Here is a 12011-nt window from a genome sequence, read left to right on the forward strand (position 1 = left end):
GGGTGGGGGGTGGGGGGTGAAGGTGGGGCTTTGTGTGGGGGTGTGTGTGTGTGCGTGCGTGTGTGGTGTGCGTGTGTGTGCATGAAATGTTTCATCTACAGTCCCTCATGCTCCCCCGAACCTCCCCACTAATCCACACGACACACTCACATGACACATGTTGTCTCGCAACACATTCATAAACTGGCAGTATGAGGCACGCATGGCTTCCCGTCAGCTGTCCTCTGCACCATAACCGTCTCTTACATTCAGCTTCACTTACACGCTGCCTCATATTGTGTTTGGGGGTTCAGATTCCAGAAAAGGCCAGATAATGAAAGTCAGGTCGTCCTCATACCCAAGTATCAATCATCCCTCTCATTGATAGGAATGTTCAGTATTGCAAAAATCTCTGAGGTGTATATCTTCAGGTATCTGTCAGGCTTTTTTAGGTTTTCCTTTAAGGTTTTTTTTTCCCCCCGTTTGGTGCTTTTTGGTCTTTTCTTCATCCTATGATGCACTCGTTTGTCTTGGCTAAAACGTCAGATATTTTCTGTTGCAGCAGGAATGTGAACGCCCCATCTTGATAGTAAGGAGGCCTACCTATCTGGGCTATTGTCTAAATATGGCATCTGATTTGCTCGTATTTGTCTGGCCAGGCTGACTGTCTCCGCACCTCATAGAGAACATACCACCTGTGTGCGATGGGACATTCAACTCTGCTACGTGAAAATGTCTGCGCAGAAGTTGACGTTGACTTCAGAGAAGCATAAGTAGGTGGTGTTGTAACAGATTTCTGTGACTGCCATGAAGCGGTCCCTGTGGGTTGAGGTCAGTGAGTCAGTCAGAGGTGAAACACTCATGTGTACCTGCAACCTGTCGAACGTCATCAACTGCAACGATTGGGAAATATCTTACACTGAATTTTCACACTGTCCTCCTTTACAATAGTCACCACTCAGTGAGCACAAGACTGAACAGGATCTCAATTAATAAGGAAAAAGACTGAGTAAGAACTGCCTGTCAGTCTCTTCAGCTATCGTAGCAACGTGGCTCGGGCTTAGGAATGGGGATGTCAGTCATTCAGTTGTTTACTTGATCTGTCCATCCGTCCATCCTTCTACCACTTTGGCCCAGAATGAAATATCCCGACATCTGGATGTGCTGCCATGAAATTTGGACATTCATGTCCCACTCAGGATGAATTGTAGTAACTTTGGTGATCCCTTAACTTTCCTGTGTGTGTTTTGTGATCAAATATCTGCAAAACAGGTATTCCCACCTGCCTCAGCTGCTCTTCCTGTTCAGTGCTAATTAGAAAATATTAGCATGCTAACACAAGATAAACAGCAAGCATTCTGCCTGCTAACCTTCAGCATGTTAGCATTGTCATTGCATGGCTTAGTTTTGCTAACAGAGTGATTATATAAGTTCCTTTAACCTGCAATAACATTTTTTTGGCCACTTGAGAGAAGAGAGAGAGAAGCTGCAAACCATAACATTGTCAAGTATTTAACGTTTAAAGTTGACACAGTGGGCTTGTTAGCTGAATGTTGCCAACATTAGCATCAATTTGAAGTCGTGTTTGTGTTCACCTGAGATAATGTAAGTCTGATATTGACTCTCCTTTTAGCTAGCTCTTTAGCTGCTAAATTCTCCATTGTGTCTGTGTGCTGTTTGGTTATGAGTAGATTGTGTGTGTTATGAGCAGAAAGATGCTAAATTGCTCTGTAGAGCTGAAGGGAACTACAGAGTGTTAATTCTCTGTGTTCATGTGATCCATTGTTATTATAAAAGTATTGATTCATAGCAGCTTTAAATGATCATTCTGGTTTATTTAGAGCTTGAATCTTATTGTTGCAGATTTAGCCAATATTCCCTATCAGTATTAATATAACACCAGACTGGTCTGACTGCTCATATTTCTTCTATTGTGTCACATTTTATTGCAGTGGTGTTACCATGTTCCCAGATCCCAGCAATTACTTTACTAAGTACAATGTTATCATAACCGATAGAAATGATATCCAAAACTATGAAAATAAGGCCCAAGTTGTAATAAACTGGAATTATCCTTTAACCCCACTGTGCTTATTGGAGGAAAGCATGTCATATTCACTACAGTAAACAAGGCCATCCTCTTATTTTGTTTAGCCTCAGAGCTCACTGACTGACTCCTCTTGTCTCCGTCTCTTTCTATTTAAAACCTCTCTCTGGTTGGGGCTCTGCCTGGGTATAGTGACCCTGGGTTTGTGAGAGGAAGGGAGGAGTCGGCGCTGGTGGTGGCAGAGGACAGAGAAGAAAGGGAGAGAGAGGAAAAAGAAGAGAAGACCCTGGCTGGCGGAGCTCAGAGCGGGCTGTTTAATCTCTGCAGGACTGTCAGATGGTTTTGACAGAGCACAGGCACCAATTAGGGTGCAAGATTAGGGGGGCTTTGTACTTCTGAAAAGCTTCTGGATGGACTTTTTTTTTTTCTTCCTTCCTGCCTTGGGTTTATATCTTTACTGGGACTCCTCACCCTCCTTTAACCTTATCCCTCCCTCCCTTCCTACCCCCTTCTGTCCTCCACCAGCCCTGCGACCTCCTTAAAATCTGCGATTATACCTGGCTAGACATTGAGAGGAGTGGATTAATAAAGCAGGCAGCTCGTCAGTGTGGCTTGACAGGGGCACACTGCAGAGCGAGTTTAGCAGGCCAACAAGGTGGCGAGTTGGATGTTTATTGGGGTCGTGGGTGTCTGCTGGCATGGATATGGAGTCGATTTCCAGAGACTCCTGCTCCAATCTGCAGAAAATGACGGTAGAGTACCAGGGGTGGGGAGAAAAGGGGTAATTTGTGTTAAATTCTGAGTCACTTGACTGAACTTTAACTGTGTTATGTGTAGGTAGAGCCATGTGGTAATGAATATTTGTGTATTACAACAATATAATGAATTAAAGAGGGCCTATGTAACGGCGTTGTGTCTGCAGGGCTGCTCAGTCTTCTTGCATATCTATAGTTGTTGTGTTTACATGGAAGCTTGACTCCCTAGCTTGCACTCAAACCCTGGTTGTTCACATACACACATATTTACACACACATGCACAGACACACAGCTCCTCCTAAGTACATGGAAACAATTACAGGAAGAACATTAGCAGGACCTCCATTGTATCTCCCCATACATCCCCACTTCCTGAGCTGGGTGTGTGTGATTTGGGGGGGGGGGGGGGGTCGGATCTGTCTGGCCAGAGAGATCCTTAATCCTGTATCCTTCTGCTGCCTGTCGCCTTGGCTCCAGTAGCTTTTGGAGCTCTGAGGCCTGGAAGTCTTCCAGTTGCTGACCTGTGGTCAGTTTCATTGTCACTTCTTGGGAGGCGATTTTGGATTATGTAACGGTAAGCTGTTCCCAGATCAGCACACAAGGTGAAAAACTGACTCTAAGTCAATTAGTTTTCATCCCACAGAGGGGGACAGATGGTGGGAAGGTGGGAGTCACCAAACCTCAGGAATGCCCATGGCAGCCTCTGTGGTCATTTAATTGTGGCAGAAACAATAGTGAGGCAGGGAGCTGTTTATTCTAAATGTGTGTGACTGTTTTACCCTTTTCACTTTGGCCCTGTCTTTAAAAATGCTTTCGTATTTAATGTAGGGACCTTGTGTACTTGAGAGTTATGTTGATCTGACTTTCTCTTGTCCTCTCTCCCCCTTTGTGTTTTGTTTCTGTGTCTAGGTTTGCCACCACCCAGACTGCCAAGACCTGAATAGCAAAAGCCCCCTTCACCTGTGTGAGTCATGTGACTCACGCTACCATTCAGAGAACACAGACAACATGCACTTTGACCGGCACCCCCGATTTGACTTACAACCTCAAGGTAGACTTTCATGATTTCTGTATTTGGTATTCCTCCTCTGACAGTGATGTCATACCCATTGCCTCATTACAGGATTTCACTGTGTAAATATCAAGGACATTGAGTTTCTATTGTGTCTAAATAAGGCAAACACTTTCATCTCACATGTTTGACTTGGAAATTCAAGGTTTGACTTTTGTGATTTGTGTGATCATTCAGTTTATGTATGAAAACACTGTCATTGTGACTGTTATTAAAGGGTTGGTTTATCTCACTTACCTTTAGTGCTAATTTAGCCATATAATCTGATTTCATTGCTATTTTGTCATACTTAATTTATTTAGTTTGACAATATGTTCATGTTAGCTGATTGCTTGTTTGGATGAGTGAGTTTTTTGTTTGATTTTTGTTTGTTTTTTTTGCTCTGACCAATGAGGAGCAAGTGGCATTGAAGCTGTGGTAGCTTGCAACAACCTGTACAGCTGTGACAATCTCATCCACACTTACCCTCATTTTTGTGACTATTTTTCTGTTATCGTCACAGCTGTAGCTGCAGGAAGATGACATTATATTTTTTAATCCTGCCTGCAAAGCTTGGATTGGTTGACTGTTTTCTCCGACTGGCAGAAACAGCCGTCAAATGTGCACAGTACCAGATCTATTCGAGTCACTGCACTCAATCGTGCAAGTCTGGAGCCAGGCTAGTGCTAACCAGCCATGCAGTGTTCTATACTCTTTGCCCAGGCTTTGAGATATCCATCACTGAGATTTTTGCCTTCACTCCAGCACATTGGAGGTAAATTGAGTTTAGTTTGTCAAACTGACAGCACAAAAACAATGCAACAGCAACGTGTTTCTCCACAAACAGTGTGTTTTTGTGGACCTCGCTGTGAACATTTTTTTATTGGAAATACTTTCTACCGACGAAATAGTCTGTTTGAAAACTTTCCAGTGCAGGGATTTTAAAAGTCAGACACATGCTACAATATAAACTCTGTTTTTCTTAATCTACAGTGTTATCTACATTTCTGCTTATTAGCACGCCATTAAAAGTATGCCGAATTATCTTTTAGCGGTTCCTGCTTGCAATGTATCCATGGATGAACAGGCAACAATCACTGGATTTCACTGATACTGAAGAAATCCTAAAAATGTCAAGTTTTAGAGTGATAAGGAATGTCTTTTCTATGATTTCTAAATAGATTTATAAACCTTTATTCATGATAGACATCGGAGATAATGATAATCATAAACCTCTGATCCAGACTAACAAAGACGCTGTTTCTAGAAAGAGATGATACTGTTGAATATTTTGAATGTAATGTGAACACCACGAACAAAATCCCAACCCCTCTGTTCCAGAAATCTCAAATATACCAAAACCTGGACAAGCTAAAGCCAGGCTATCTTTCTGAATGGCCGGCTATGGCTGGAGAAAATTTGAGTGAACCGAACCCTTTTTTAAAGCTTGATATTAAAGGTTGCCCTGGATGTGATGTAACAGAAGGAATGACTGTTGTGTTTTCTTAACCTTTAGCCTCCATCCTGGCTCGGAACGTGTCCACGCGCTCCTGTCCCCCACGCACCAGCCCCCCCTCCGACCTGGAGGAAGAGGATGAGGGGAGCAATGACCGTGGGTCAGTAAACCTCCATTATATCATTGCTAGTGTTCATGTATTCCTGCTGCCTGTCAGGAGAGATCTTGTCCTCTCACACTGGAGGATAATTTACAGCCATGAAATGTGCGTCTGCAGATTTTAATTACTTCTCTTTAAGCCTCGATGGTCACGTTAAACAGTTTCTCATATGCTGTGTTCTTTTGAAGAGCTGGTGTATGATAATGTGTGTGCAACTGTTTTGCAGGGAGCGTAAAACAGGGGGTCTGAAGTTGGTGAAAAAGAAGCCACGGAGACGACACACTGATGTAAGTAATCACACAGACATGTGGGCTGCAGTGTGCAACATGAAAAAAGTCCCCCACATGAAACCACACTCTCATTTCTGTTCCTTGAAAGACTTTACAAGATTTCTGGCAGGGGGGGAGTCGGTGTATTTGTCACCTGTTGTGTGACTCAAGAGTTATTTGCAGAAGCATTGTTTTTCACAAATGGTGTATGAGACTAGCCGAGGGTTATGTGTGGTTATGAAAGCAGCCACCATTATTCTCTGCAACGATGATATAATACAATGGTATCTCCCAGGCTGCTCTTTGTCTGAGGCAGCCAGTGCAGTGAGAAGGAGCCCCCCTGTGGATCCGCTGAGAGCACACATACAGCACGAGCCCAGGGGCCCGGCCCGCAGAGCTGCAGCCCCACCTGTGTAAACTAACAGTGTGTCTGTTCCCCCTGCAGGACCCCAGTAAGGAGTGCTTCAGCCTCAAGTTTGATCTCAACGTGGACATAAACACAGAAATTGTACCTGCAATGAAAAAGAAGACGCTGAGGTGAGAGGACGGGGAGAGTGGCCACATAAACTCTATCGCAAGAGATTGATGAGAACCAAAAGTTAACAGCTTCTTTTATTTTCTTTGTGATGTGTTACCAGAGAGGTTCTAGGCCCAGTGTTTGAGAGGAACGGCATTGAGCTGTCCCGGGTCGACTTGTTCCTGGATCAGTCCAACACACCTCTGTCCCTCAACTTTGAGGCTTACCGTTTTGGAGGACACTACCTCAAAGTCAAAGGTAAAAATAAAGAAAAACCCTCATCAACACGGCACAGACTCAACCGCACTTTGCAGTAATGCTTTATCCTCTGACTGAGTCATTGGGATTCATCTATCAAGGATTTGCAACTCTTTCTAGGTGTTAAACAGGAAATGTTTTTGTCTTTATTTACTGCAGGTAAAATAAAAGAAAACCTTGCGTTTGGGCTCATGCAATATTTATTTCAATGTGTTTGGAGGAACAAAATATGGAAGGATCTAGAATGGAAATTCATATAAACAGCTTGTGATTTATCACTGCAGACTGAGCACTGCGGCAGAAGAAATGGTGTCTGAAGTCTAACGTCAGGGAAAAGCTGGTATAAAATTTGTAGTACAGTTTGATTGGACACACACTGAGGCAGAAAATCCAGCCAGATAGAAACCGTTAAAGGTCAGATATAATAAACACTTGGAACAAGATTCATTACAAAATACTTCACTCAAGACAATAAAGCAGCAATGTGACACTTATCATAATTTTTCTCCTGCATGAATATAAATTTCTCCTGACCTTTTAATGACTTATAGCAGGTCAGCTCCAGTGAAATGTGATTGAAGTAGTCAGTACTTATTAAGTAGGCCTGTATGGAAGACCAGAAATTACATAATTATAAATAAATAAATAAATGAATGAATGTAGAAATACATAAATTTAATAAGTGTAAAAATACAGAAATAGCCCTTTTCATTGGCAAAATATTTTTATTTCATTTTTCTTCTTCATAGGCCTGTTATATATTGTTTTTATTTTCATTGTTTATTGCAATAATTTCAATTTCATTTCAATGTTGTTCTCCCACATGGATTTTTATTTGCTCTTTCAAACATTTTTTTTTTGGTTGAGCTGAGGATATTTAACCGTTTCCTTCCTATCGCAGAATAAATACACAATTACACTTTATTTTACAGGCCGTTGCTTCCCAGACATGTGCAACATGTGTTAAAACAGCCCAGCATCAGGTTTTGTTTAGCTGCATTTTATGCAAATCAGATGAACTGCGACTATACTAAGTAGACCCTGATGGATATTTGCAGCAATCTTATTAAATGTCCCCCACTGTCTTTCTCTGTTAAATCCCTTGTGTTTTATTCTGCCAAAAGAAAAAAGTCAGGCATGACATTTCAAATTGGTAAAGAGGAAACAACTAAATGTAAAAAAAATTTGAAGTCATAAATCCAAAATTGACAGATAATAGAAGTTATGTGCCAAACAGGTTTTTGTCTTGTAAATAACTAACAACACTACTTGTAGCAGATTGGTCATGTTGGCATTTCTTCCTTATATGTATTTCTGTTTTAATGATCTTTCATTTGTTGGACATTGGTGAAAGGGCCATGGGCAAATAATAGAACAATAGCCCAATAAAATCAGCCACAGATTGTTGATGGAAAGTGAGTTGCCTTTCAGTCTTGTACTTAGCAGTCATGGTGTATTTTAGACATCGCAGCCTTTAACAATGACTGAGCAGGACAGATGAAGGACACACCCTTGTTTGAAAAGCAGCAGACTGTATCCATAAACGTGATCAGAACTACGTGAAAATGTGTTACTGATTTGTTCAATCTTGTGACAAAAGTGTTGAATCAAAGAAACACATTAATAGTGGGAAAACATGATAACACTACTAGCTTTTTTTTTTTTTTTCTTATTGGAAAGTGGGAAGGGTGCCTCTTCTCTGCGGTTACACTTGTTTGTGCATCAAAGGCCCATTTAAGCATGTCTTAAAAGAGATCCAATGCCATGACTAATTGGTATTCTTTTGAAATTGTCGCACCTCTCGACCACAGTCTGGAGTTACATACAGTCTGAGCCACAGAGGTCGAGGGCAAACAATTCACAGCTGTTCAGTCATGTGACGTCTGAGAATCTATTTTGTTCTGCTCTGTTTTGTTCTATAAGCTAAACACTTTCTATCAAATCTCTGTTACTTCCCCCAAGCTTTAACATATTTTTATTCAGCTATCATCATTTTTTTTATATTTACAATGGATCAAAAGGCTAGTTGTATGTGAAAGGGTTTGCTCATGGTGATGAACTCATCTTTGTTTTTTTGGGGGGGTTTATGTCCAACATTTTTAATATTTTTTAGTGAAAAGGCTCTAAAAAATTACTTGAAAAACGTTGATTCTGGCCAGCCACACAACTTCAAATTAATAATAAAATTGCTCCATATATGTTTGATGTGTAAATAGACAACTGTTTGCTAACAGACAACCATCAACTTCAACTTCAAAAGGTGATAACATGTCATAGTTTACAGCTTGTTTTTGCTGCCCCCAAGTGGCCAATAAAATCAGCCAATGCAGGTATGACTTAAAAATACATTTTTTGTTGGTATTATCCTTCCTACCATCTTTGCAAAAGCCTGTTGAAGTATTTGAGTTCATGAAAAAAACAGAAAGTCTAAAACTTAGGGTGTGGTGCTGAATTCAACATGACTCAAAACTGAAAAAAAGGAAACTTTTCGGGACATTTTAACCACAGTGGCTTCCTCTGTAAAAATAAATAAATACTGCTCCTGTGCAAGTTTTCAGTTTCAAAGGATTCCCAACTCAACCTCTCTTTTTTTTTTTTGTATTTTTCCATTTTAGCAAGGCCAGGTGATGAGCTGAAGGTGGAGCAGGGCGTGAAGGACTTGAGGTCACTCAGCTTGCCCAACATGAAGCCCTCTGGAGGTCAGAGCCCCTACATCCTCACCCCGGGCAGCGAGAGGGTGGAGCATGGGTCTCTGGGACGCAAAGAGAGCGTAGATCTGCTGGTGAGTTAACATCTGGCTGAACAGGATAGCAGTGTGGTCATTTTTCATGTGACACTTATACAAAACTGTCTCTCAGACTCATCAAACCAAAATACACCACCCCTATAAACCACACAGTGCACACCCTGTGAGTCTTACTGTTTTGCCACACCCGTCACTATTTTTCCATAACTTCATCTCCTCTTCCTCCAGTCCCATGATGCCTTGGGCTAGTGTAGTATCTCATGGTAATCCCATCATGACCTCATATCTGCCATTACCTTTATCTGTCCAGCTCAAACCTGGGAATGTATTCCTGGATTTCCGCCCCAGCCTACCACCGGCTGCGTTGTGTGTTTTTTGCGCGCGCACTCATGTATGTACATGCCAGGCTGCTCGGTGCTCCTGACTGAGCCTTTCGATCTCATATGACGATGAGTTCACTCGGGAACACTCTGTGTTCACTCCAGCGCTTCCTGCAGCTACAGGAAGTGGCTGTTTTGTTACTGGTGAGAGGTGCTGAGAGGCTGACGGAGGCCTGCAGGATCCCGATCAGCTCGGCAGCCAAACATGGAGCTGGGGCAGACAGTCATGAGGTTCATGCAGTGGCAAATAAAAACTGTAAAACTTGTGTTTGAGCTAGAAGACACATGCTTTAGCACCAGGGCTGCAACTAAGGATTATATTTATTGTCAGTTAATCTGTGGATTGTTTTTTAATTATTAATGGATTCATTTAGTCTGTGGAGTTTGTGTGTTTCAGCAGCATCTGTTGCTTGTGATCATCTTGTGTCTACATTTTAGCAAATAACTGACCAGTTTCATAATATAAAGTGTGAAGAACTGACAAAGCTGGAAGAAAATGAGACTTTCTTCAACGGCAGTCCAATAAACATGAACCTCTAATTACATAGTAGTGCTGAATTAGAACAGCTCTCTGCCCACACAGCACCGGGATCAGCTGCCCATTTTACTGTTATGATAGTCATGGAGACTCATGCTCAGTGTGTTGGTACTTTATTTTATTATAACAGCATTCAAATTTTCGCTTAGCCCTGCCCCCCTTAGTAACTGTCGCTACATGTGTTCAATTTTCATTCTCTTGTAACACATATTCAGCATCCAAGCTAGTCAATGGCTTGTTTTGTGCAACCAACAGCATAAAACCCAAAGATAATTCCATTTACACAGATGTGAAACTAAGAAAAGAAAATCCTCTCATTTGAGAAACTGGAACCAGCAAATGTTTTGTATATTTGCTTCATAAATTATATAATCAATTGTTTAAGATATGAGACTTGTTGTCAAAATGCCTTTTTACAGTACAGGTTTGTGGGCTCACTGGCTTTCTCTTGCACTACAATGGTAACACAATTCAGCACTTGAATATTTTATAAAGGATGTTATTTAAAAATGACAAACTAAAAAAAAAAAAAAACTTCCTCTACATAATGGTGTTGTCAATGAAGAAGAGATGAACAAAGCGGTTGCGTGCCAACATCCCCTCCATTATGAGCGTTGATTTTTGTGCATCACAATAATATTTACATCAACAGTCACTGGTGTGTATCGAAGCCAGATGTTTCACGGTTGCTCAAACCTGAATCACCATGATGGAATTGCACAAGTGGATGCATGTACAGATTGGGAAAACAGAGGCAATCAAACCGCTTAACCTAAAGCATTAGTGCAAATTTTTTTGTGTCTAATGGATGAACTGCAAGGACTGTAGTTTTCGTTGTGTCACTGTGGACCTTCTAGTGTTTATTCTCATTTTCAGCCCTTTTACAAGTTTCAAATTGGCTGTTAAACACCCTCCAGGCAAGTCTAGACCAACTTAGGTGAGTTTGATTATGTAATACGCACACACATTGTAAACAGACTATTCTCATTGTCATCGTTGCTTTGGGCAAAGAAACAGGTAGAGGCTCGGTGAAAGCGTTTTACTGCCATCTGTGGCGGTAAGTCACTAAGGTTAGTCATCAAGCGGAGACATAAACACTGTAGGTTGCTGAGGAAAACAGAGTCATGGTCCTGCAGTATCTGACCTCCTGTTGCTGTTTGGCATTGCTGTATTTTATTTTGTTCGTGGCATCATTTGACTGTGAATGTGGAAAGATGATGTCAGTGATAGGAACTCCCGTGCAGTCCTCAGGGGGGCAATAATGTGTCGCCTCTGATCCTCTGAGGAAAGCTGGTGAGATCTGACAGGACAACAGAGAAGCATCTACACTGTTACAATATGCAGTGTAGCTGTATGACATGAGAAAATCCATTACTCATCAGTGGAAGAAGCATTCAGATCCTTGAATAAAACGTGTAACAGCACAGTGTAAAAATACACACCCACAAGTAAAACATCCTGCAATGTCCTCATCTGGTCCTGCTCCAGGTTTCTGCCTCTTAAAAAGAAGTTTTCCCTTTTCACTGTCGCCAAGTGCTTGATCGCAGTGGGAATAGGTCTCTGTAAAGAGTATGGTCTAGACCTGCTCTATTTGAAAAGTGTCTTGACATAATTTCTTTTGTGATTTGGTGCTATATAAATAAAAAACTAACTTGACTTGACTTCAGAATATTACTGGAGTAAAAGTACAGAAGTATTAGTTCAAATCAAGTCTATTTTATTTATGTAGCCCAAAATCACAAATTTGCCTCAGTGTGTTTTATAATGTGATCAAGATACGACACCCTCTGTGCTCAGACCCTCCAATTATCACCAAACATAAAAATATAAAACCCTTATATAATAAATATAAAT

General features: G+C 41.3%; 1 protein-coding gene across 5 annotated transcripts in view; it reads left to right on the forward strand.

Annotated features, from left to right (window-relative positions):
• Positions 1-12011, forward strand: part of plekhg5b (pleckstrin homology domain containing, family G (with RhoGef domain) member 5b) — a 75712-nt gene that overhangs the window by 43178 nt on the left and 20523 nt on the right. For all 5 annotated transcript variants that reach the window (XM_023425642.2, XM_023425639.2, XM_023425644.2 and 2 more), the window contains 6 exons: positions 3692-3833; positions 5350-5449; positions 5676-5736; positions 6164-6255; positions 6357-6493; positions 9109-9275. In XM_023425642.2, coding sequence (XP_023281410.1) covers positions 3692-3833; positions 5350-5449; positions 5676-5736; positions 6164-6255; positions 6357-6493; positions 9109-9275 — 699 coding nt within the window. The remainder of the gene's footprint in view (positions 1-3691; positions 3834-5349; positions 5450-5675; positions 5737-6163; positions 6256-6356; positions 6494-9108; positions 9276-12011) is intronic.

This window comes from Seriola lalandi, unplaced genomic scaffold, assembly GCF_002814215.2.
Source record: "Seriola lalandi dorsalis isolate HSWRI2012SDOR001 ecotype SW California unplaced genomic scaffold, Sedor1 jcf7180002054794, whole genome shotgun sequence".
Taxonomy (NCBI): domain Eukaryota; kingdom Metazoa; phylum Chordata; class Actinopteri; order Carangiformes; family Carangidae; genus Seriola; species Seriola lalandi.